Below are 27,059 nucleotides of genomic sequence, written 5' to 3'. Positions count from 1 at the left end.
TACAATGGTCCCAACAAGAAGAAATCCGGCCAAAAATCCAAAACTTTGTCTCTGGGCGCGGGGCACTTTGGCCCGCCATGGCGGCCGCCGGCCGGCACCGCCCCGACGGGAAGGGACGGGACGGGACCCGCCCGCGCGGAACCTGCGCCCCGCGGAGCGCGGCCCGCACGGAAAGGGAACGCAAGGGAAGGGCAGAGAGAAGGGAGGGGAGGCGAGAGAGCCGCGCCCGGGAGCGGCACGCCGGGGCGGGGGCAGAGCTGTCCCGGGCGCGTCTCCCCTCCGCTCTGCGCGCAGCCGGCGCCGCGGCGGGGCGGGGTAGCGAGGGGAGGGGACGGGCAGCGCCTCGCCGCGGAGGTGGGCGGCGGGCGGGCGGGGTGTTCCAGCGCCGTGCCCGGGACGGGCATTACCCAAAAGGCGAAAAAAAAAAAAGGGAGTAATTAAAGTCGCCGCTGCCGCGCGCGGTCCCACCCTCCCCACCGGCCGGCTCCTGTGGCAGACGGGAGGGGACAGCAGAGCCGGGATCCCGCGGAGTCACGCCGCCACCTCCGCGGCCACTTCGCACTCGCTCCCTCGCCCGCCGTGGCAGCACCGACGGCCGCGGCTCCCCCCTTCCCGCGCAGCCCCGCGCACCATGGCCCCCGCAGCCCCCCGCCTCATCCTCGGCCTCCTGGTGAGTGAGGGAGCCAGGGAGTGGGATCAGTGGGATCAGTGGGATCAGTGGGTGCGCACCGGGGGGAGCGCAGCGGAGCGGGCCGGCCGCTCAGGCACCCGGCCGCGCCTTTCCTCCGCGCTGCTCCTGCTTCAGCGCGGGTGCGCAACGCACCGGAGAGACTTCCGAGCGGGTGATCTCTCTCTGGCTCCTGACTCCAAGTCGGGTTTCTCCTCGGCGGGGCCCTTGCGATGGGCGCAGAGCAGCAGGGAGGCTGCGCGGCCGCGGGATGCACCTCGGGGGGCTTCGGCGCGAGGAGGAATGCAGTGGGATGCGCAGCTCGCGTTGGGACGGGTGGTCGGGTGCCTTTTGGAGCTGCCGTGAGGTTACGCGACGGGCACACGCTCGGGTCGCTGATGCTGCTGCTGGTTATTCATAGAAAAAATAAACCGCAGTTCTTTTTATTTAAATCTCCCCCCTCTGCTTCTCACCTGGTTGTCCCTTTGCCGTGGGAAGGATTGTGCCACAGCGTGTTGAGTCCTTTGAAAGAATTAGTTGTGCATGGAACACTTTTCAGCGATTTCCTTTGCCTTCAGTTTATTGTATTTGTACATAATTATCAGCTCCAGAAAGGTCTTTGCCGGGGAGAGCAGGGGAGTTCTCTCTCAAATTTTATTTTAATTTATAGTAGATGAGTAAAAGTGATTTGTCTTTTGTTTCCTACCCCCTTCTCTCCCTCTTATCATTGCATTCACAAAAAGAGGGCAGATGATCGTTTGAGCCTGTGAAAGAAAAATACTTGATAGTGTTGAAGAAGTGAATTTATTATTTTAATATTAATTATATATGCACATTTTAATGTTACTATTTCAGATACTGTGTACCTGCCTTTGCAAGGATATTCAAGTAAAACCCAAAAAAATGCAAGCAACTTTACTCTTACATTTAATGAAAAAAATAAAAAATAAAAAAAATTTTCTGTCAAGCAGAAAAAAACAATACCCAAAGAAAAAAAATCCTGAGGTGTCTTCTTTGCGTAAAGTGAAAAGACATCACATCTTATTTTTACCTGATGTTTCCTTATGTCTTGATGCCCATGAATAACTATCAATTACTTTTGTTTAATTCCTCAATCGTTCTTTCTACTGACAGCAGACTGAGCTTGGCATTACTATTTAAAAATTAGATGTTATTGATTCTTAAAATATTTCAGAACAGTGTAAAAAGATGTTGCGATTTCAATAACTTAAAAAATAGTGCAAGGTCTTTCAGGAGAGAGTGTTTTATTAAGTGTGTGTTAATATGGAAAGCCTACTAATACATAAGAAGGGATATTTAAATTATTTGTATATATGCATATTTTTATATCTCTGTATATATATAAGGAACTATATGAAGAGCTTTTATGGTGCAGACACTGCATTTTTTTTTATGAAGGGTCCTAATGTCTTTAAGAGTTTAAAGTATTTTTATTTAAATATTTTCTTAATAAGCATCACAAGTAATTTTCAGGATTTCCATTAACTATTTACTCCTTTATACCTTTAATTCTAAAGGTATGTGCAAAATAAAAGTGCTTTTCCATTTTTGCTGGACTTTCATCCTGAAAGAGTAAATGCACATAAAAGGGTGGATAGATTTATTTACATTTTTCTACATCTTTGTTTAATTGTCTGTGTGATTTTTGGATTACAATTTTAAACCTAGAGATAGAAACTAGGCAAAAGCACACACATAATCTGAGATCAGGATTCATTTGCTCTATGCTGAGGAAAATCTTTGTATGTGATTCATTTTAGAAAGAAGTCTGGTTATCTACTACTCATTTGAATTTTTAGGAGGACCTATTTTGTAACTGGTTATATGGGAGTGGACTGCAATACATGACATTTTATTTGTGTCATATCTAATTGCTGAGGCTAGATTTAATTAGTTTGTTGAGAATGCACTTTGGAGATGCAAAGTGATATATATTAGTGCAAGTGTCATCATGTGGTTTTAATGAGACACTTGTCCCTTTAATGTTTAGCATCACCACAGTTCTACCAAACTGAGTGTTGATGAATTAAACCTTAATATTTAGAGACCTTGGATCTAAATTGGCCAGGAATGCTGTTGGAGGGAGTGCACAGCGAAGCTGTATTTTATCTTTTCTCTCCTGAAATAGTAGTGTGGGCAAAATCTTCTAGTCAAAGAGAACTCTTGCCGTTAGTGTCAGTGGTGCAGTGATTTTAGAAAAAAACAAAACATGAGCCATGGACAAATCCAGGAGCAGTAGTCAGATCTTGTTTCCAGTTTAAAACTTTCTATGCTGTGCTGCACAGTACCTGAATTTTTAGGGAGGAGTGCTTTCTGTGCTGTTTCACTCGCTTGTCGTAACAAACAAACAAACCAAAGTCAGCATCAGTGTCTAGTTCAAAATACCGTGTAATTATGTAGGGTTTTTTCCTGATTTCTTCATTTGTTTTCTAGGTGCTGAGTTTGTGCTGTGAAGCTTGCAAGAAAGTAATTTTTCATGTTCCTTCTGAACTAGAGGCTGACACGTTAGTTGGCAGAGGTGAGAAACTATGAGATTCCCAGCTTAACAACACAACATTGCACCTTTGCTGGAGATGCTATTACCAGTGGAGGAGACTTTTTTTATGGAATGGATGGATGACTGGACAGCCAGCTAAACAGCTGGATCAGCCTTTTTATGAAGGATACGCCCTGTGTTTGTTACGGATTTGAACACCGGCTCCATGCATCCATTTGACTTTTGCATAAAGAGCTATTGTCAGGGTACAGTATTTAAAACTAAAATGGCAGAATTTAATATTTTCAAAATTTGGAGTCTGAGGCTTACCATTTAAATAAATGCTTGATATTCCCAACTGCACCCATAACCCATGGTCATATGAAGAAGAAAGTCATGTGGACAATTGAAAAGATGAAAAAAAGAAGACAAAGCCCACTTTATCAGGCACCAAGAGGCTGCTGCTCTGTGGAACCCAGCTCAGCAGTGCTGGGGCATTCAGGGCATACGAGGGGCTGTGTTGCAGAGGTATCCTGCATGCACATTCTGTTTGGGAGAGTGCTCCCATCTGACTGGACAGTCTGTCTCAGTTTAGGGCAGCTTGCAGATGACTGGGAGGAATGGGAGAGACCAAAAAACACCCCACACCTTTTTTTTTCAGACCAGTCTTTCAAAGGCAGCTTTGAAAGGTGTGGCATAGGAGGCGCTAAAGGATTCTGTGCTGCTTGAGACTGAGTTTGAGGATTTAGAGGTGCCCTTTGTGAGTCCTCCGACAACAGGGGAATATGCTCCAAGTCTGCAGTCCTAATCCACATTTCTATAGAAGGAACAAATAAAGTGAATTGGTAGTTCATCACAATTGCTCAGAAAATCTAGCTTTATAATGGAAATAATTGACCTTACTTTTAAATTTTAAAATGAAGGCTGCTACAGCTGTGTGAGTTTTCGTAGACTTCAGCATTTCCGTATGTAAATAAACTTAATTTATAAAAATAAAACTTCATGTTACTGCAGTGCTGTGAAAGAAATTGCATAACATGGAACTTAAACTTCTTTTCCCCCTAAAACTTTTAACACAATCATTATAGCTCAAATGACATTACTTAAGCATTTATGGAGAAATATTTTGCATTGATACAAGGACCATACCTTGACAGTGAAGTTAGTCAGGATTTTCCTGGCTACTGTAAGGGTTTTTTATATCTTATACCAGAGTTTTTAAAGAAAAAAAATCCCACAAAGCTATAGCTAACTGAGCGTAGTGTTGACTCATATAACCACCAGAAACAAAATCTCCAGCCTGGTATTTTTGGAAATGAAGTGCTGTAATAGCAGTGTAAGGTACATTTAGGTGAGGCTATGATATTCTCTTCAATACTCCATTTGCACTGTACAGATGAAAGAGGATGGGAGTCACTGCTGCAGTACCATAGAAAGTCTGGGAAATCTTTATTTGTGCGTTTAAAGGACAGACTCAAGAGGAAGAAGAAATCACGTATTTAAAATTATGCTTCCCACTTGTTCTTGCAGTTTTGAAGGCAAAATGAAATGTAATTTATTGAAAATGTCATCTTCATATACAGGATGAAATTCTGAATCCTTGTGAATTTTGCAAACAGCTTTCATACAGCAGTGTTCCACCCGCTATGATACCATTGAAAGAGTACTGCAAAGTTTTCATTTTGAGAATGTGACACACGTCTTGTACTCTGCAATGATCATTTGTCTGGAGTTTGAGTCTCTGACTTCCATCCTTTTCAGGGTACCAAATCATTCTTGGTTAGGGCTGTGGTTATATCCTGATTTTGCTTTTTCTCCAGCTGTAGTGCTAAACTACTTGCTGGTGAACTGAGTTCACTGAAGTACAAAAAATCTATTTTAGCCACAAGTGATAGCAAATGCAATGAAAAATACCTGGGAAGTATGCTGAAATTACCTATATGGGACTCTATCACATACATATTAAAAAATTGCTAATTGTTTGTTCTAGAGTTAGTCTTTATCTCTCCCATCTGTCTGCCTCATAATTTAAAGGCCTTTGTCCTCCAAAGCCTATTAAATCACATAGTACCAGTCAGTGCTTTCCTCCTGAGGGCAAAACTTCCAAGATGTAATATCACCATTGGGCATTTGCATTAATTAATCGTCTTCACTGATATTGTAGGGCATGGAGCACGAGGCAAATGTAATAGCTACTGGTCCAATAATGGGCATGTCTGCAATGTTTTTTGCATTTAATGTACATAATTTCATCTCTGATGCTTCTATAGTTTTACCAGTTTCATAGTGTTTTGTGAGCAATATCCACAAAGCAGCCATGTCCTTTAGGAAACACTAATGAACAAGAGTGGAAATTAATGAAAACTGGGTTGGATCTGAGTGCATAAATAGGTTTTAAAATCTGTGTGATGCTTAAATACTGAATGACAAGCTTTTGAAGACTATGTGTCAATAAATATAATTTTTACTTGGGGCATGGGTTTCTTTCGTTTTGTGAGGGATATTGGGTTTTTGCTGTTTGAGTTATTGTCTGAATATTTTTTCTTACAGTTGATCTGAAAGAATGCCTTCAGTCTGCAGAGTTTATCAGTTCCAGTGATGGTAACTTCAAGGTTCTAGAAGATGGTTCTGTGTATACAACGTCTGCTCTTTCTCTGTCTGCTGAGAAAAAGACTTTTACCATATTACTTAAGGACATTCAAGAACAAGTTCAAAAGAAAATACACGTTAGCTTGGTGGAAGAAGAAAAAAAGGTTAAGTTCTATTTCAAGATACCTTACTTATTTGAAATACTTTTTCACAGAGTACAGCTTCATGCCGAGTATCTGTAGTTGAATTTTAGAATTCAAATAATCAGGCAAAATACTGGTGGAGAGTGTATTTTTATTTAGCAATCGTTGATTACTGTTTCCTTTAGTCAGCAGATTTCCTTTCTCAAATGGGAGATGCTAGCAAGTAGCATAATCAGGAATGTCAAGAATCTTAAAAGCCACGTTTGAGGAATTAAACCAGATATTATTCATGCAAAGTATTACAAGAAATGAAAAAGCTTGGAATATTATCACAGATATAATCAGAAATGAAGACCTTGGAAAAACAAATTGTCAGTAGGAAGACTGGAATGGAGGGAAAAAGATGGAAATGCAGGATGGCAGTTAAGCAAAAATATATGCAGTTAAGAATATATGGATGTATTCTCATCTGTCTTTTTATCTTCTCGTCCCAGACACCAAAGACCAGGCATGCTAGAGATACAGTTCTCAAGAGAACCAAAAGAAGGTGGGGCCCTATTCCATCTGTCATGATAGAGAACTCACTGGGACCTTTCCCACTGCAAATACAGCAGGTACATTTTGTATGAACCTTAATTTTATGACCCATGCTAGTTTTGTATGTGACTTTTATGATGAAGAAATGAGTTGTGTTGTATTCCCTACCGATGACATTCCTGCTATTATTTCTCCATCTTGTTCTGTCCTGTTCATTGTATATTTCATGATCTTGTGCCTGAAATAACTTGCAATCTTAGTTGTTGGAGTGAAATGGAATTGTGCAAAAGTTGAAAAAAGGAGAGAGACTTACTATCAAAGAGAGCTCTTTGGCCTGGAAATCTGTCTGTGTAATTAAAAGAAAAGCAGCAGCAAACAACCCTCCACTAAACATTGCCTAGAAAAAGGTTTTGTAAACACAGGCTGGGGTAAATTTTGCCTGCTTGTCTACATCCTTTCTGGAGCTCAAGGTGTGTACCTTCAGCCTTGAAGACTGAGTATGGCCTGTGTTGTTCAGAAAAGTACTTACTGGAAGAAAACAAGTAGGCGTGAAAGAGAAATGCAAGAACTAAAGTTATCATAGATCCATCTAGCCTTCACTAGATTACAGAGTGCCTGGTAGCAGATGTGTAGAGACAAGTGTAATAACAGAGTCTGTGTAGAGCAATCATTCTTCTACTAATCTTACCCTCCTAACTTCTGACATCCAGTAAATAAGGAAAGTATTTTGAGAGAAGAGTGTTTATAAATAGATAAGTCTAATGTTGCCTCCTTGGTGCTTGTAATGACATGCAGATGCTATCTGAATTGGCATATCTCTTGGACTATGTGGTCTTTCTTCCTCCTTTCCTTCCTTCACTTTTTTCTTCTTTATGTGCAAACCATGTTCTCAGTGAATGCACTAAAACTGAAGTCTCTTGAACAGCTTCAGAAATAAGCCCTCTGTATCTGAATATGCCTCGTGTGTGAAGTATTCTAGAGAGATTTGATTTCAATTTTTGTTTCTTACATACTGCCATTTCTCTAATTCAATAGTTCTAGATATTTATGAGTTTGAATTAACTCCCCTTCTCATGTACACGCATTATAAAGGAAGGCAGTCACATGGCAGGCTGTTCTCCTATTCTGTGAACTGTAAATCAAGTTTGTTTTTTTGTTTCAGAAGTTTTTGTTTGTGCTAAATATGATCATGAAGAGGGGGAAATGTATTGAGATGCTGTTACTGTTTTTCCTTGGGCTTAAAAATGTCTTCTTATAGGTCCAATCAGATACAGCTCAGAACTACACAATTTATTATTCTGCAACTGGACCAGGAATTGATCAAGATCCAAAGGGTTTGTTTTACATAGAAAGAGAAACTGGAAATATCTTTGCTACTCGTGCGGTAGACCGTGAACAGTATCCAAGTTTTCAGGTACAGGCCTATGTTGTGTAAATATAATTAAATGTATATATTTTCCTTAATCTGTCATGCATATATTTGACTATTTGACAGTTGGGTTGCAGGGGAAATGGCAGAAAACAAGATCTGGAATCACATGAGTGATATCCTTGGTGTTGAAGAGATAAAATCAGTAGCAAGTAAATAAATAGCTGGTCACTTGGATCTTGAGTTTTGCTTTTCACTGCTTAATCTCTAATTGCAGCATAAATATAGTGAGCTATTGGATTTGCATCACTTCTAGGAAGAATTTTTCAGGGAATGTTTAAAATATCTGCAGAAAAACAAAATAAAGGTAAACTCTAGACAGCTGTGGTTTTCTGAGTCACGCTGTTCAGTTCTGTTAACAAGGTGCACTGCTCTCTCTACTGGCTGAGAAGTGTAAGAAGGCAATTAGTAGAAACAGCTTCCAAATAGGTAATTTTCAGTACCTATTGCTGCATTTTATTAGATTATGTTACAATGGGCAAATAGTTTTGCTCTTACTCTTGTTTTGTTGTAAATAACATCTAAATTTTGGTAATTGAGGTTGCCTTGTAAACACCTGAAATAAAATGTGTTCAAGAAACTTGGAAAAAGTGATAGAGTTGGAGGAGGGGTCAGGGAGAAAGTGGTTAAAATACTTGTAGTGTGTGAAGAATGGAAGGGGGAAAGATTGGAAAGCATTCAAAGGTTTTGTTTTGCTTTCACTCTAAGATACCAGTCACATCCCCTTCCATGTGCCTGAAGAGCATGTTCTTGAGAAGGATGAGCTTTGCACACTATATTTCATTTCATTTTATTGACTCCTCCATTGAACTAAAACTGTAATAATACTGCATGTTTCTTAAGCACTGAATTTTTCTTACAGATCATTTGCTTTGCAACCACTCCAGATGGTTATTCACCGGAAGTACCACTTGTGCATACAATCAGGATAGAGGATGATAATGATAATGCTCCATATTTTACACAAGACCTTTTTGAATTTTGTGTCCCTGAAAATTCCAAACCTGGTAAGAGTTGTTTTAAATCACTGAACACACTTACCACTACTCAACTCAGTTACATATCAGTATGACTAGATGTAATCCCGCCTTTTAAGACATTTCAGTGGGATTTCCTGGGGAGTATTATGTTACAGCAAAGGCTGAATTTGCAAAGAGCAGCTGAAGATTTCTTAATGATTAGAAATTCCAAATTGTCATCTCAGTCATAGTGAAAAGTGTTGTTAGAAGAAGGTTTTAAAAACTGTGATTCAGTGTACCTAAAATGATTTGAAAAATTTAAGAATGTTACTTATCCAAAAAACATCTGTTTCTATAAAATGTTTTTAAAAGTCTCTTAAACAGTTAAAAAGGTGATTTTCTAAGGTGTAAAATTCCTGTGGTTAAGCTTACAGTGTATGTCCAAGCTAACGAACTAAGGTGGGACTTTTCCTGGGAGAGGGCAGGGTTGGAGAAAGTTTTGCTTTTGCCCATACATGTAAAAGGCTGGGATTTGCCTGTTTCTTCCTGTGCTGTGTAACAAACAACAAAAGCCAGGAGAATGATGGACCCCAGAAAATAAGGAATGCAAGAGCCACGGTTTCCCATTCCCCATTCATCTCCTAGGCCAGGATCATAGAGTGGGGAAAGTCTGATTTGCTTCACAAAAAAGGAAGCGAGGTGTCTTCCCCATTATCCCCAAAACCCACTTGCATTTCATTCTCCAAACTGCTGTACTTCTTACTGTGTGAGCTATTGATTTAAAGAGAAGTTCCAAACCCACTGGGGCTATGGGGTGTGGTAGAGCATTGCTGTGTGAGGTGGTAGTGCAGTTTGACCCATGTCAGAAAGCTCCAGCCCCCTGACAAGAGCTTTTCAGCTGTGTTTGAGATGCTTAATTGGAAGTCAATGTCAAAAACATTAATTGAAATAAAAACTTCCATTATTTCTTTTGATTATTCTTTTTTGACAGCTGCAATAATCACAACTTTGTCTAAGAATGAAAAAAAAAAGCCCAGATGACGAAATAGATAATTTTACACCATTACTTTATTTTTGCTGCTATTTATTGTGCTTTAGATACCATTTTCATTTAGAGCTAAATGATCAAATAGCTATTTTCACATGTTTAAAACAGAAATACCCACTCAAATAATTTTTTACTATTTGCAGATTTTTCTGGAACTAAAAATTGCTGTGTTGTGTTCACAGGTGTTGTTGTTGGAAAAGTGATTGCAGAGGACAGAGATGAGCCTTATACTCTGCATACCACGTTGAAATACCGCATTGTGTCACAAACCCCACCAATTACCCCAGCGTTTTCTTTACATGGTGACACTGGTGTCATCTCTGTATTACTGCCACAGCTGGACAGAGAGGTGATCTTTCCTGGAACATTCTCAGCTGTCATCTAGTGCACACAGATAGCTTCTTAAGCTCTTGTGAGACCCCACCTGCAGGGCTGCATCCAGCTCTGGGCTCCTCAGCACAGGAAGGGCATGGACTTGTTAGAGTAGGTCCAGAGGAGGGATGTGAAGAAGTTCAAATCCAAAAGTTGGAGCACCTCTTCTGTCAAGACAGGCTGAGAGAGTTGTTCAGCCTAGGGAAGAGAAGACTCATTACAGTATTTTAGTTCTTGAAAGGGGCTTATAAAAAAGGAGAGTGACTTTTTTTGCATGGGCAGATAGTGATAAGACAACATGAAGTGGTTTTAAACTAACAGAGGAGATACTTAGGTTAGATGTTGGGAAGAAATTCTTTACTCAGAGGCTAGTGAGGCACTGGAACAGGTTGCCCAGAGAGGTTGTGGATGCCCCATCCCTGGAAGTGTTCAAGGCCAGTTTGTACAGAGCCCTGAGAAAACTGAGCTAGTGGATGGAAGCTCATAGGGTGGAATCTCATGGCATTGGCAGGTTGGAACTAAATGATCTTTAGAGTCCCTTCCAACCCAAGCCCTCCTATGATTTTGTGAAATGCTGGCATGGAAATCACCAGACGTAGCTTCTGTTACCCATTTTTTGTTAATGTCTCTAAGGACCTTCTGAAGCTTTTCAGAGACCTGTAATTAGTCCAGAGAGTTTCTGCATAGATTACCATATTCTAGCTAACCTTGGCAGAGAACTTCCTACTGCTCAGCTGTTCAACCTATGACTTTTTTATTCTTTCTGTGTTCAGGAGTCCCATAAGCTACTTTTTCCTCCTAATTAAGATTGATTTGCAGTGCTTCTTGCTTCTTCACAGAGAAGATGAACCAGGTTCTCTGGAAGTAGTCAATCATCCCTTATTACCTAGAAATATCTCCAATAGTTGAAACCTAAACAGTAATATACCATTTCTTAAAAATAAAGTGCCACCCATTTATTTTTAGCAGCTAGCTTTCAAGCAAATAAGATACAAGATTTCTTTTTTTTGAAAGAATGTCATGTGAGAGATAGTTTATGCTAGAAGAAAAATGACAGGCACGTGTAATTCAAAATAATAATTCTAGCATAAGACAGTCATTCTAGAAAACATTGCTACAGGCACATCTTTTCTGAAGATTGAAGGAGTTATATTATGGCATACTTACATTATTTCATGGCTGAAAGTCCACATAAAACAGAATGTTGCAAAATATTGCACATGCAGATACAGTGCTCAACTTTTTTAGCCAGAGCAAATTGCAGTGATTGTGAGTGTCACTGTGACTACTAAGGAAGTTGTCACAGTGAAGAAGAAAGGATTGAAAAACTAGTCCACTGCCTATCTTTTAAAGATAAACTTATGAAATACAACATGAGATTTCTTTCCTGCACCAGAGAAACTGAATGCTACTTCCAGGCATTCAGAACTGGAGTTATTGTCTTGATTTACAGACTTACTCTTTTTATGCCTAATCCCTCTGTACTGTCTTGTGTTCCCTCCCCTCCACCCACACTTTTCTTCCCCTTGGTTGTTCACATTAAAAAAAAGCTTTCTGCTGTTCTGGCTCAAGTCAGGGATTTAAGTGGTCTGCTTATCAGGGAGCCCCTTGGAACTGATAAGGACATTGACTCATTCAGTGCCAGACTGAGAAATGGCAGGCATTGCCTTATCCTGTATTGCCCAGACAGAGGCTGGTCGCAGCACAGTTTTCATTCATCCTCAGTGAAATAAGAGACGTGCATCGAAACACTTTACCTGCTGGCAACCTAAGGGAATACTCTGTTGCTCCAAAGGGCAGACAAATAACAGCTGAAAGTGTGTCGTCTGTATCTTCCAAAACTTCAGGTTTTTGGAAAATAGTGCTGATGTTGTGAGAAGCTTTCTTTGATACAAGATATAGCATGCACGTTACTAACAGGTGTTGAGCTCAGCGCTGCTTAGCCACGGAAAAATATTTTGCTGCTTTTCCTTTTGAGCTATAGTGAAAAAAGCCCCAGAGCAAATTGTCTCATTTTGTGAGGAGCACTGAATTTAGAGCAATGTTGTGCAACAGGAGTGAAACATTTAGTTCTACTCCTCTGTGTAACTATGCAATTTAAAAAGTGAGTATGACAAACTTCTCTATGCTTTTATTCTTCTTTTTAGCTCGTACCCAGTTACACTTTGTTAGTTGAAGTGAGAGATATGGCAGGTCAGCCTTTTGGTTTGTGCACTACAGGAACAGTTGTCGTCAAAATTGAAGATACAAATGACAATGCACCATCCTTTAAACAGTTACAAGTAAGTCTGCATAAGTAAAATGTCTTTATGAAGGTCAAAAAAAAAAAAGTATTTTCATCCCCTTTCTAATTTCCTGATGGACAGTCCCTCAAATATGAAATCTAATGCCCTGAGACAGTTAATGCCAATATAAATGTCTTTGCTTATTCCAGCCATGTATATGATTCAGGGCAAAGAGTATGTCTCAATAACAGTGTACACATCTCATAAACTACAGGAGATTTTGTAATACAAAATGTATGAAAAAATAATTCATTATTCATAAGGATTACATGTAGTTTACCCTTTCTGTTCACTACTGTAGAATATCATCAGCAATATTAATTGAGAATCACTCTTATCTGCTCTTCTTCGGCTTGTAGAGAATAACACAGCTCTTTAAAAAGATAAAAAAATACAAAAAATCCTTTTATCTTTTGCCATCTGAGTAGAGATGTATTTAATCCTTCTTGGCTTTTCTTCAAGTTCTTGTTGGTTTGTTAATTTATATATTTTTTAATTTAGCCCAATGCCTTTTCTAATTCTCAGCTTGATCATGTTGTATGCAAATTAGAATCTATAGCTGATGTAACTGAGGGAAACTGTGCTAATTTACCTTTCCTGGAAGGAGAATTCTAGAATTAATTATGTCAGTGATAGTTTGAGTGTATGAAGAAGCTGGTATTTCAACTGTGCTGTCAGAAAAGGTTTACTATTTGATGCAGGGTATAAGGAAGGAGTGGGAAAAATATACTAATTTATGGAAACAAATCAACAAAATAAATCAATACAGCAGTTTGGTAAATTGACCCCTTAGGTTGAAGTAGTCTTATTTAAATATGGTGTTCTTCTAGTCCTGCCTCATGCAACAGTATTCTCTGATTTAATTTTTTTTTTTTTTGTGTACTCCAAGTATGAAACACGAGTGGAGGAAAACAGAGTGAGTGTAGAAATACTGAGAGTCTCTGTTGTTGATCTTGATGAACCTGGTTCACCTGGCTCAGGAGCAGTATATGAAATTATAAGAGGAAATGATGACCACGCCTTTGAAATTACAACAGACAAAAACACAAATGAAGGAATACTGTGTGTTGTTAAGGTAAGTAAAAATTGAAGGGCTAGAGGAAAATTTATGGATTTTCAAGTTTTGGGTTTAATACCAACAATCTAGGAATTATTTTTATTCAAAGAATATCTATAACTCAGGCTCATCAGACTTTCTTCTGACCTGAACTCTCTTGAAGAGCAGATTGCATTAGGCACAGCGGTTGAGGCTTGTGTGTGGCACATAACACACATAATTCATCTTCCAGACTGTTCCTCAATTTTGTGTGCTTGGAATCCAAAGAATTTGGTTTAAAATTTCAGAAGAGCTTGATGCTTTTGCCTGGTTCCACAGCTGGAGTTGTTTAGACTTAGAGATGTAACTAAGGAATGCTTCATGGTTTTTAACAGAAATAAGAGAGTGGCAAAGCAGGGAAAGGTTGAGCACCTTCTCCAGTCTTGTTCTCTCAGGGAGTTAAATAAGGGAGTTAAATAAACTCACTATTTCAGCAAAAAGCTCTCCAGGTTTTATTTTGCAGTGTCCTGACTTCAGGTTTACTTTTCTGGCATGTGAGGAAGTCCATATACATATAAGATTTTGGGTCAGTTTTGTTCATTGTTATAAGTGCTTTGCAGATATGAGGTAAAATGCCAATTGCATTGTACTCTAGCACATCCCTTTGCCTCTTCATGCCTCTTTTTCATTACCTGTTAAAACTGCCATAAAAGGTAACTTCTAAGGAGCAGAAAAGATTAATATTAAAATTTGAAATTGTAGAGATAGAGAGGCCAGTAATTTTTTTATTATTTACATTATTGTGGGTTTTTTGTTACTTGTAATCATTAGAATTTTTTCTAAAGCTCTGTCCCTGGTATATGAACACAGTTGAAATTTCTTACATTTATTGTAACGCTGTAGTAGACTAGAGAATATTATGACTTTAGGATAAAATTAGCTCTATTAAAGGCAAATGATGACTTTGGAGAAGGTGTCTCAAGAATAAATGGTAGCTACTTAGTGCCAGCTCCTTAAATTCTCAGGTGGATTTGTAGCTACTAGAAAGAAGTGTGATTGGTTAGTGGTGGAAAGGAAATACATGCAAGCTAAAATAATGGCCAACTAAATATGGAAGAAGAAAATCTTCCACAACATTTAATTGCTTTCTGGTCTTTTAGTAATTAATTTTCGGACTATTTATCCAAAATTTTGCAGTGGTACCTGCTTGTCTTGTTAGGGGTATTTTCTCAGGCCCTTTTCTTTGACTAGCTTGAAACTCAACTTTTTTTTTTTAAAATCATGTCCTTTTACTCTGTCTCAAGGTGGATATTTGAGGATAGCTGGCTTCTTTTGTAAATAAATGTGGTACAGTTTCAGCTGTAATAATGGCGTGGGGAAAACAATGTTAAGTTTTGTACTGTTTGAAGGAAAAAAACCAACACTCCACCTTTGTTACAGGGACTGGACTATGAAACTGCCAAGCAAAGGGTCCTGGTGATTGGAGTCAACAATGAGGCACCCTACCTGCTGGCTCCCCATTCACAGCAACTTTCCCAGAGCACCTGCTCTGTCACCGTGCATGTCCTGGATGTGGATGAGGGACCGGTGTTTAAACCCTGTCTGTTGCGCTTGGACGTTAAAGAATGCGAAGATATTGGGACAGCTATTGGGAGATATGTGGCAGAAGATCCAGAAACTGGAAACAGTGAGGGCATAAGGTATGAAACAACCTTACCTACTGGGTTATTTTGGAGTACAGCATGGGTGGGATAAGGGAAAGGGGAAATAGTTGTTGAGGCTGTATGTATGCGTGTGCACCTGCACACCCATCAGTGTATATGAATACATGTATCTAAATATGTGTGTGTGTACATACACGTGTGCTACATTTGGGATCCTTAACAAGACAAATTATTCTTCACAGATACCGGATACCACCTGGCCAGTGTAACTGGATCAACATAGATGACAGATCAGGTGAAGTCAGAACTGTTAGGGTCTTGGACCGAGACATAGGAGAAATGAGACGAGGTCAATGCAATATCACAGTCCTCGCAATAGACAGAAGTGAGTACTTAATGTTGGCATTTTCTGTGGTCTATAACAGATGTTTATGTGCAAACTTAGTGGGACAACTGTAGTGGTTCAGACCAGTGGCCCACCTAGTCCATTGTCTTGTCTTTGTGATAGCTCTGTCAAATGCTTAGAGAATATTATTTAGCAGGGAGAGCCTTTAGAAATCAGGCAAGATCCCTGTTTTGAGAAGTTATCTGCCCTATTTAAAATCCTTCAGTAATTTTAAAATGAGAGATTTTCCTTTGGATTATATTTCTTCTATTTCTTGACTGTTCTTTATTAAATGGTATCTCCTGGCATCCATGAGCTAGACAACAGAGAAAGTAGAGAGGACTTTTTGCAAACAAGTTGTTGACCTTGCAGCAAAAAATTCTAACTCTGTCCAAGTCTGCATATTAAAGTTAAATGTAAATAATACAAATCTAAATTGCGTAGAACTTCTGTTGTCTATGAAGTAAACGTGATAAAGGCATCTGCAATCAACTGTTTCTAGAGAAAGGATTAAAAAGTAGACTTGATGTAATTTCACTGGGAGGCATATACAAGCACTGACCAATTGTGTATTGGAAAAACTGTAATTAGGAGGAAGAGTTCATTCACTTCTTGCATGTAGACTGGTGGCATAGTGTATGCCACTAATGAATGCCTGGTGACTTAGAGGGTAGAGGACAGAAAGAAGTCTCCTGTTTCCTTAGTGATTGTGTTCCCAGGGGAGGTGAAGGTAGGGAAAGTATAATTAATTTTCTCCTTCCTGAAGTTAAAAAGCTGGAAATCTTCACTTTCTCCTTTTGTCTCTCTTTGTCTTAGCCTCCTTTACTCCTGGCTTATGAGCTCTTTCTCCTCTTATCCTTCTGTTAGAGTAGTATGTGTTCCCACACAGACCCACCTGCTCAACAAAATACAGTCTGCACACGCAGAACATGGAGATGTGGGAGCTGCTGATGCATCTGCAATCAGCCAAGCAAAAAGAAGCAGCCAAGAGAGGGCTGTAAGAACTCCCTCTCTCTCTGGCTAAATCAGCAGTTGCTTTCCACCTTACTTCTAAACATGGGTATTACAGTTGATGATATTTAATTGTGAAAGTTTGGACTAGAAAGCAGTATGTGAATGTTAGAAGTAAGTGCTAAACCTAGTTATTTTATCTCTTAGATGGTAAAACCGGCACTGGAACAATTCAGGTTTGCATTGTGCCTGGCAACAAGAACTTCCCACGAATCACTCAAACGGACTATATCATGTGCAGAGACAGAAAACCAATCTGCCTCACGGCACAGGATGGAGATGAGGCTCCTTACAGCGCACCCTTTGTGTATCGCATAACTGACCGAAACCTGGCTTCCATGTGGAAGTTAACTCCACACGATGGTAGGTTAAAGCTTCTTCCTCCTCACTCAGCTGCAGGTTGCCAGAGGAGGCTTTGCTGTCTTTCCCTTGCGTGGTCTGCAAGAATGGATTGGATGAATCTCTGTTTGGAATTGGTGTAGTCAGTGGAGCTACTATGGGGCTCACTGATGGTCTTTAGTGGTTCCTCTAGTTCCCCTCTAGTGGTAAGGGAACCATAGAGAAGATGGCACTGTTGGCATCCCAAAGGCAAGGGGAAAGATACCATATCTGTCTCTTAAAGCATAATTAAGAATCTGTCCCCAGCATCCTTGGGTCAGCAATCAGCTGCTGTGTGAAGTTATGATGTAAGAAGATTAGGAGAAAGAACAAAACCCGATGTAATGCATTGCATCAAAGGGGAACTATAAATTCATAATTTATATGGAACTGGAAAAGGAACTATAGATTTATAATTCATAAGCTATTTAAGAATAAAATGGCTAGTATTCCGAAGAAAAACAGAACTTTTCTTAGTCTGTTATTATGGTGGAGAACTGGAAAACTGAAACTTTACCTAAAATTGATTATAGGCTGACAAAAAAAAATTCTTGAAGTTTGTTAGTACTGCTATTACCCAGCACACTTTTCGTAAAGCTGAGCTGGGTGAAAGAAAGCTTGACTATCTCCTTTAATATCTTTTTTATTTTTATAATTTTTATAGAAGTAGATGAACAATTTATTAGCAAAGGAATCACTGTTTCCTAAAATTTGTTGATTTAAAAAGTTATAGCTGGTGGTGGTTTCCTGGTGGTTACCAGATGATGGCAACAAGAGCAGCAACATGCAGTTGCTACTATGGTGACATAAATTAGTTGAAAAGGGTCTGATTCTGAAGTGCTCCATCATATGTTCACTAAAGAAAGGCAAAAGATGGAAAAGTCTGAAAGCAAAGACATCGAATTTCAGGTTTTATGTTAGGCAAATTGAAACCCACATTTTGGATGATACATGTTGTTTCATATAGCTCATCATAAAACAGCCATTATGTACATCAGTGTCAGTCTTGTACATTTTTTCACAAGTTATTTCTTTTGCCCCCTTAAAGCATACGGTCATTAATCATTGCCTCTAAACAGGGCAGCAGATTAAATGGATTTTTTTCCCCACTGGAAATAGTCATTCTCACTGAATACAGCCATAGAACTAAAGAGTAGAAGAGGTATAAATTAAGTTTACAAATAATTATTCTAATCATGCTACCAAAAATCTTTTTAATAAATGTCAGTTTAGTTGATGGTCTTTACTAGTAAGCCCAAGTAGTGTCATTTCCTATAATGAACTAAATCAACTTCAGAGTTTCAAAGCATGTGTTTTCAGGAGGTTGTATAAGGTATGCTTTTTCAGTTCTAACATTTAAAAGTTGCTGAAAGTATAAAACCTTTCAAGCTGTAGTTTTGTATCAACACATTTAATCTAACTTTAAGCTAATTTATGTGGATCTGGTAGCAGTATAGCTGTAACAGAAGGGAAAACTGTGATTATGGTCGCATTTGTAACAACTGAGTTGCAGGTTTTGTTGACCCTAGATCTGGTTTTGTCTTTTTTTTTTTACAGATAATTCTTGGTATCTTTCACCAAAGAGTGATACTCCATATGGAATTTATGAAATTCCTGTAAGTGTGACTGATAATGGAGGAAAGATAGGCGAGAACATTGTAAGAGTTAACCTCTGCGATTGTGTTACTCCAACTGAATGCGACGGCAGAACTCGTCAGCTTTCTGGTGGAAATGTTACCCTTGGTCTCTGGGCCATCCTTGCAATGATCTTAGGATCATTATTATTGCTGCGTAAGTACACTTCTTTTTAAACACAAAGTGCAATTCACTTAGCTATAAAATTAGCTGAGAGAACCTCATTCAAACTTGCTTCGAACATTTTTCATTTTGCAGGTTATATAGTTGTTGTCACTGACTTAATGTACCTGTTCTATTTTTATCAGTATCACATGTTCCTGGTCTCATCTTGTGCTGTAGTTACTGTGTGTAGATTTTTGTTCATTTGTTTATTTTGTGTGAGATGCATTTTGCACTTGAACCAAAAGACTTCAAAAAAGTTCGTGAGTTCTAGAAACATTTCTGTTTCTAGGAATGCTGAAATCAATTTCCCAGAGCATTTTGTGATTTCTCTTGTGTTGTGGATTAAAATATGGAGTATCTGAGACATGGGATTCCACAAGGGATTTTACAAGAGCCCAGATAATCATGGAACCATTGAATATACTGAGTTGGAAGGGACCCATCAGGATCATCTAGACCAAATCCTGGCCCTGCACAGGACACCCCAAGAACAACACCATGTGCCTGAGAGCATTGTCTAAACGCTTCTTGAATTCTGTCAGGCTTGCTGCTGTGACTACTTCCCTGGGGAGCCTGTTCCAGTGTCCAAACACCCTCTGGGTGAAGAACCTTTTCCTCATATCCAACCTAAATCTCCCCAGACTGAGCTTAATGCCATTTCCTTGAGTCCTGTCACTGCTGATGAGAGTGAAGAGATTGGTACCTGCCCCTGTGCTTCTCCTTGTGAGGAAGCTGTAGACTGCAGTGAGGTCTCTCCTCAGTCTCCTCTTCTCCAGGCTGAACAAACCAAGTGACCTCAGCCGCTACGCATATGGCTTCCCCTCAAGGCCCTTCACCATCCTCATGGCCCTCCTTTGGATGGTTTCTTAAGAGCTTAATGTCTTTTTTGTATTCTGGCACCTAAAACTGCCCCCAGCACTCGAGGTGAGGCTGTCCCAGTGCAGAGCAGAGCAGGACAATCCCCTCCCTTGTCCAGCTGGCCATGCTGTGCCTGATGCCCCCCAGGACAGGGCCGGCCCTCCTGGCTGCCAGGGCACTGCTGACTCATGTTCAACTTGCCAGTGGCCAGGACCCCCAGGTCCCTTCCCGCAGCTCTGCTCTCCAGTATCTCATTCCCCAGTCTGTATATGCAACCAGGATTGCCCCAGCTGAGGTGCAGTAACATTAAAGGGCGGGTTGAATAGTTCACAACAGACCAAAACCTTGAGTGTATGTTGTACTACTGGAGGTGCCCAAAACCTCGCAGATTCTGAGAAGGGTAATATTGCTGTTAACCAGTGAGACAATGATGGTGATATATAAAAGCAAACCCAAGTCTTTTTTTTTTTTTCCCACAATCATATATAGTCTGACTAATAATATCCTTAATAAACACAGAAGACATGCTATAGTAGTTACTATTTCAGGCTTCAGGTTTGGGGTTTTTTTTCTTTCCTTCTTACCCATTTTTTGTGGTAATAGTTAAAATGTTTTGCTCCTGTTAAATCACAGCTAGCTCTTCTTACTTAAGTAGCTAGAACGCTGGGAACTGGACATGTTTTGAAGGCTAGCTAGATCAATGTTTTATCTCAACAGGGCAAGTACCCAAATTTGGGATGTAGTCTGAAGGTGGAATTCTCAGATGTGGGAACATGAAATAGAGGAACTGGTGAAATATCATCTACCTCTTTTTCACTGCCTCTTGACTGCAGCACTTGCAAACAGATCCTTTACTTGACTGTGGATAGGTTTTATTCTGTGTATCCTCAGTGCTGTCATGGATGTCTTCTTCCCATCTGTCAGCATCAGGAGGCAACCTGCTGGAATCACTGATGCAGATCTCACTGACAGCTGATGCTACAGAAGCTAAATTAGCTTGAAAGTGTCTCTTGGCCAATTTTCACAGAAGTTCATATGTTCAGAGATCAGATTGCTCAGTGGGCAGTTAAGCAGAACTGTTCTGTTCTTCATGGGCTTCTTTATTTTTAAGCTAACAAAAAGTGAAGAAAACAATGGTTCTCTGCATGAAAGGTTTAGTCATTTGTTTAGGAGAGGTATTAGTTGTACATGATTCTTTTATTCCAAGTCATTTCTGGGTGAGTCTCTGACAGCAAAAAGCAGTATTATTAAGAAGAATAAAATCAATACAAGGGATTATATAAGACTGTTCTGTAGCTTAGTGCTGGAAGTCTTCCAGGGTTCTGCTGACCTTTCCTGTGAAGCAGAAGTTTCTGATATTGTGACATTTAGCTTGCATATTAGTTCCTTATAATTTGACATCTGCATATTCAGAGATGAAAAATATCTTATGTACGACCATATTGTAGGTGTAAGATGCAATTTTTCACCTGGATTTGGATCTAAATTTTTCATTACTATGAAATTGTGTAAGTCACAGTGGTTTCATAAAGGACTCTTGCGTTTCTTTTGGGAAAAAAGGTTGTGCTTTAGAAAAATGAAATAATTCAACAATGCAGTGAATACTCCCTATGCTGTTTGAAAAAAAAAGTGAATATATACAGCTCTGAGCATGGGCATTTTTGGAAATTAATTACTTTTTGAAACCATAGTTGATGCTTAGGCCCTTAAAATTCATTATCTAATATAAGTAGATCCCATTATGACATAAAGTTTATGGTATTACTTCCTTTTTCATAGTAATCCTGATCACAATTTGTGGCTGCTGTGGTGCTGGGGTAATGCACCGGCAGGTGACTGATGATTGTGCCAATCACAATTTAATCATTTCAAACACAGAAGCTCCAGGAGAAGAAGTGATGGTAAGTTGTCTGTTTGTTTCAATGGAGAAACTTGCAATTAAGATGTCCGTAGCATTGCAGTTTGAGAACAGGACCACCTGCAAGTAAGTGATTTGGTAAAGGAAATAAGCAATCAATGTAGGGGTCATTAGATGTACTTTGCTATTTAACAAGAATTTGAAAAATCTTACTTTAGGCACAGGTGGTTGCACCATATACATTTAAACATACCTTGTAGTCGTTAGGCTGGTGGCTTGTAATTCTTCCAGATTTTAAGGATTTGGTTGGAAGTTTCAGGTGAACATTTTAATAACATTTTCTGTCATTTTTAACAATGAGATTAGATGGAAATGTATTGTTTTGCTTGTGTTGAATATGTGTTTATGGCAAAACGTTATTTTTCCTTGGAGAAGGATTTTTTTATTTAGCAGATAGCTGTTGTAAATTGCATGTGCAATTTCTGCCCTTCCCCTGAAAAATGACCCCAAATGGAGCTGATTTCATAAACAGTCCATGTTTATGCAATTTTTCTTGCTTTTGGCATCTAAACTTCTTTCCATCTGCCATGAACATAGTTCAGTCCAGGACTGCGTTCATGCACAAGAACTTCGCTCTTTAGACTCTACCTCTTTTCTGTTGTACTCCACCCCCTGACATTGTCTTCCCCAAAAAGAGGAGATAAGTTTAAAAATGATATTTCATGTTGAAAACCAAGAAATCTTTTGGTGGCAAGTGTCAAATTTCTTGTTGCCTGTGAAGCATAATGTGCCATTATAAACTAGTATATAGATTATATACATTTCACTGGGATAAAACCGTAGTTTTTTGATCTCACCTTGTATTTAAATGGAGATAACCTCTCTTTTCTCTACTCTGTCATAGTAACCTTTTCAAAGATGATTTATTGATCTTTATACACTAAGATCTAAGGATAGCCTTTTGTTCAAAATATCACAGTGCCAAGATGGAGACTTTTCAATTTTCAGTTGTGACTCTATCTGATTGCCGTTTCATCTTTTGAATTAAAAAGAAAAAAAAAGAAGCAAGGAAAAGATATCCTCACTACTGTTTTTTTGTTTTGTTTTGTTTTGTTTTGTTTAGGATCACAATATAATTCCTCTACAAAATACATGTGATCAAGGAGGGTATGGAGTAAAAACAGGAGAGCAGCAAACATTTGAAATGGTAAAAGGAAGAGGGCATACCTTGGAATCAGTCAAGGGAGGTGGACATCAGACTCTGGGATCAGTTAAAGAAGGAGGAGGACAGCCTATGATGGATACGTGTAGATACTCCTACTCAGAGTGGCATAATTTCACACATCCTCGTTTAGGCGAAGTAAGTATTCTGAAACTGATTTTCTTTGAAGTGTAGGTTATGGTCAATATATACAGACTTTTCAAGGAAGACATGTAAATGTGCTAGGAAGGTGGCTTTCTGGCTTTGGTTTCACTTCATTTTTCCTCTCTTTTGCTCCTTTGCATCCCCGTCGGAATATTGCTCTTTCAAGGAGTAATTCTTGACATATTTCAGACATAAGTGTAAATTACTTTCTTTTTTTTGGCTTAAACTATATGCAGTGTGCTATTTTTAATTTTGAATAATTTAGAGTAATTACTGAAGCTTTTGTGAGTTTTTTTGAGAATGTCTGTTTGCTTTTATTCCAGCTGCTTGCTTTGTGCTAATTTAAACCTCATACTTAGCAGTGGAGCAGGAATGAATGTACAGCATTAGAAATGTAGTCACTCTGTTTCTTGGAGATCAAAAAACTCTCACTACTTGCCTAACTAGTTATGTATAAATCAGTCTTCTAATTTTCAATGCATTTTAGTTGCTTAACAGGTTATGTAAACAGGTTCTTCCTCTTTTATTGTTACTTACGTGATGAGTAGAAATTATTTCTTTATTAAATACTTTTATTTTGTAGTCTTAATGATATAGACCAATCATGTGCATGTTTTTGTATGTAGGAATCCATTAGAGGACACACTCTGATTAAAAATAATTGAATGAAAGGTAAATCAAAAAGAACTTATTTTTTTGCAATATGTTTAGGATAACAATTTAAGAAAATAATAAGATCTGTTCTGTTCCTATCCAGAAGGTGCACCTATGCAGACAGGATGAAGAACAGAAGCATTCTGAAGATTATCTCCTTTCATATAACTATGAAGGAAAAGGATCCTTGGCTGGTTCTGTAGGCTGCTGCAGTGATCAGCATGAAGAAGAGGCACTTGACTTCTTAGATCAGTTGGAACCCAAGTTTAGGACATTAGCAGAAACATGCATCAAAAGATAAACGTGCCTTTCACTGTGCTGAAAAAACCCTGTAAATAAGTGGCTGTCATACTTTTGTGATATTAGGTACTTTGGAATTGAAGGGGGCAGAGGTTTATCCAAATTAAGACAGACTGGTGAGAGTGTAAATAACTCTTGCTTTAAAGTTACATTTTCTTACACTGGACACATTCTATTAGAAAAAAGGGATTAAAAATATTTTTTCTTTAGGTTAATATAGTAATGCTAGTTTCTACTAAGATTGCATTTTACATTCTTTGTGATTACTCACAATGCAAAACTTGGTATTCTTTTAATTAATTATCCAGCTTCAAAATTTTCTTGTATTTGGCTTTGGAGAAGGAAAGCTTTGTAACTCACTTTTTCTTTGTTTTCTTTTAATTTTGTAGAAATGAAGCAAATAATGTTGGTGGATATCAAATACCTTGTTAACTTTTAACTTATAAGAACTGAGAGACGAAATATTTTTTCATTTTGGACATAAAAATACTCATGAATATATTAGAAAACTTTACATTTTGATTGAAAATTAAATATATATATATATTGTATATATGTAAAATAATATTCAAAAATATATTTTTCTCCTAATGGGTTACCACCCATCAAACTAGCTATCCTAAGGGATTTATGGCATCACCACATAGGGTATCAGCATTGTATGCGAGGATGTATTTTTCTTTTAAGGAAATAAGAGATCAAAAAAAAAAAAATCATGCAGTAGAGGAAACAATCATACTTCAAATGAACGCAGTATAAATCTCATGTTTACTTCACATAAGTTAGTACCTCAGTTGCTTGTGAGCTTTTAAATCATATCATTGCAGAAATGATGACCATTGCTGAGAGTTTTGTCCAGTGGAGCTACCACTACCTTTTCTACTTGCCCTGGTACGGACTTCATTAAACTGTTTCTTTTTGGAAGTAGAACTTGACAGAAGATACGGCTCAAATGGATTGAGCACACTGCATTAATAAAGTGTTTTAGAGATTTCTTGTTATTGAGATGCAAAATTACACTGGGAGAAGCCGTCTGTTTTGAGTGTAATACAGGGTAGTTGTAGAGGTCAGCGTTTACACGCATCTCTGGCAGAAACCATCTGAATCCCATTTGTTACTGTACTAGATTAAGCATACATATACACTATATATATATATATACAAACACACAAAAGTCTGAAATACCTTTGGCAAATGACAGCAGTGGGACCTGAATGCTGCCATAAGCAGCAGGTGGAACTCCACCTCTGCTTCCCAGGTTTTAAGTGGTTTTTTAATGTTTGCACTCCTGGTTAAGTAATCTGTCTTCTGCACTCTGGGAGTTCTCTTGTGCCTTAAAAGAACGTCTTGGTGCCTATGAGAAACTTGTGCAATTACTTATTTCTGTAGCTATAAGTCTGCTTTTAGGATTTGCTCTGTAAACATATGCCTTAGGGATATTTTAAAAAATTTACTATAGCTAATGATCTGTAAAAGGAATAATTGCTAACAGCCAAGATCCATGCTGCTCTAAATTTCATTTTCTGCTGACTTCCAGTGATTGCAGTTCATTCCATATGAATTATGGTCAGTGAAAACCCATAACAGTATAAAAAGTTACAAACATTATAAAATAGTACTTTTAAAACCTTATGTTTCACACTGTAAATGGGCTTCAGAATATTTCTAGTAAGAACTAGCTGTGGTTAAGGCTTCATAGACCAATGTTAAATATATTTTAGTGTATCATTTGAAAGTCGTAATGAATTCATCCTGAAGTAGATACACTGCCACTGGCAGGAGTGACAGTCATCAGCAGCAAAATGCTAGATGAGAAGCAAGGTGTTATAAACTTACTTCATTTAAAAAATGTGTGCTAACACTTCTCTTCTGAACACTGCTCATCTTTATCACTAACATAAATAAATTCTGTACATGGACACTCAGATCTGTGACTGATACAAGTCAGGATTGCTCTGCTGTTGCCAGTGGAGCTATGCTGACTTTATGCCAGGTGAAGATCTGTTCCCTAGTGATTTTCTTGCTGCTTTGTGTCCTGCATCTTTATGTTTAGTTATTAGCTATATACTTTTTAAGGTAATAGTAATGTCTCCCCCTCCCTCTCTTAATGTTTGGTGGTGTTCTTGTTTGTTTGTATTTTAAATTATATAAAAATCCTGTGGTTGAGAAGGACCTAGGATAAATAACGACTGCACTCTTTAGAAAATTACTTGGAGGGTGGTGTAGAGAAACCCCTGCGAGTATGGTTTCTTTCCTCATGAACTATAGTAGTAGTACTTCTCTAAAAGAATAGACCAAATCTGTATGAGCTTAAATTGAATCAGTGTTGACTGTTTTAAGTAGATGGTTGCCAACTTACCACCCTAGAGTTAAAATAATACATTATTTAAATCAAAATAATGCTTTTCTAGTCTAATTTACCTTCAAAATGTTTTATTTGGTTTTGTTGGTTTTCTTTTTTTACATTTCAGCAAACATAGATAATTCTTTTCCCATTTTTAAACGAAGTAGAAATTTGGAATAATTTCTACTCCTTTGTCTCTTTTAAAAATTAAAAATCCGAGTTTAACCAGCTATTTCTGTAAAACCAAGGATAGATGTGAGATACTTCACAAAAAGTACTGTAAAACGTTATTTTCATTTTATCTTCTAATTACGTGAATGGAAACTTTGTGTAAAGCATTAAAGTTTACAGATACCAAGTACCTGGTAACATTTGTGTAAAGCTTATAAATGGAATATTTCAAAATGTATAATTCACTTGTTGTTACTGTCTTGAATTGCCTTAAAAATTGTGAAGATTTCTTCCCTTCAGCTAGGTAATCTGCAGTCTACCTAGCTGTGTCAAAATTGTCCTAACATCATATTTTTAGGTATATTTTGTACAACAGTGAGTAATAAATTTTTGCAAAGTAAAAGGATGTTCTATAAAAACTCTTCATTTCTTGCGTATGAACCAGTTTATGAAGATAAGTATGCCTGTTTCTGAAGGGGATTGGATTTTTAAATTTTAATGCAAGTGGTTTTGGGCCACTATACTGCTGTGATGCTAGTAGTACTTGTCCATGCAGCATGAGCCATAGGGTGGGTCTAGCTGGAGTTTATACTTGGCAAATTCAGGATATTAAAATTACAAAGCATTACTTGGTCATCTTGATGATAAATTGTAAAAAATACACAGTGCCTATTTTGAAAACCTCATAAGGAAAACCAGTAGCAGCAG

The 27,059-nt window shown here is 38.5% G+C and overlaps 1 protein-coding gene across 2 annotated transcripts; it reads left to right on the top strand.

Moving 5' to 3' along the window:
• The first annotated feature begins 334 nt into the window (after window positions 1-334).
• Window positions 335-26,757, top strand: DSC1 (desmocollin 1). Of its 2 annotated transcripts, XM_039549208.1 has the most exons (17): window positions 335-670; window positions 3,122-3,206; window positions 5,715-5,917; window positions 6,391-6,510; window positions 7,692-7,847; window positions 8,725-8,869; window positions 10,052-10,218; window positions 12,389-12,523; window positions 13,416-13,601; window positions 15,003-15,262; window positions 15,469-15,611; window positions 16,770-16,985; window positions 18,558-18,791; window positions 21,438-21,559; window positions 22,640-22,876; window positions 23,509-23,554; window positions 23,640-23,731. In XM_039549208.1, the coding sequence occupies exons 1-16, from the start codon at window positions 632-634 to the stop codon at window positions 23,545-23,547; spliced, it is 2,487 nt and encodes an 828-aa protein (XP_039405142.1). In that variant the 5' UTR covers window positions 335-631; the 3' UTR covers window positions 23,548-23,554; window positions 23,640-23,731. The 2 variants fall into 2 exon arrangements, with proteins under 2 accessions (XP_039405142.1, XP_039405141.1); XM_039549207.1 differs by lacking the exon at window positions 23,509-23,554 and having other exon boundaries at window positions 424-670; window positions 23,640-26,757.
• Window positions 26,758-27,059: the final 302 nt, after the last annotated feature.

The sequence above is a fragment of the Corvus cornix genome, chromosome 2 (assembly GCF_000738735.6).
Source record: "Corvus cornix cornix isolate S_Up_H32 chromosome 2, ASM73873v5, whole genome shotgun sequence".
Taxonomy (NCBI): Eukaryota; Metazoa; Chordata; class Aves; order Passeriformes; family Corvidae; genus Corvus; species Corvus cornix.
The sequence above is the reverse complement of the archived record's forward strand: the minus strand, read 5'-3'. Positions and strand labels throughout refer to the sequence as shown.

What these genes read in the sequence shown, in the direction of transcription:
- DSC1 (XM_039549207.1), top strand. Translation starts at nt 632, where the DNA reads ATGGCCCCCGCAGCCCCCCGCCTCATCCTCGGCCTCCTG. An exon ending in TGACACGTTAGTTGGCAGAG is followed by an intron (nt 3,207 to 5,714) that starts GTGAGAAACTAT and finishes TTTTTCTTACAG; the next exon opens with TTGATCTGAAAGAATGCCTT. An exon ending in GGAAACAGTGAGGGCATAAG is followed by an intron (nt 15,263 to 15,468) that starts GTATGAAACAAC and finishes TATTCTTCACAG; the next exon opens with ATACCGGATACCACCTGGCC.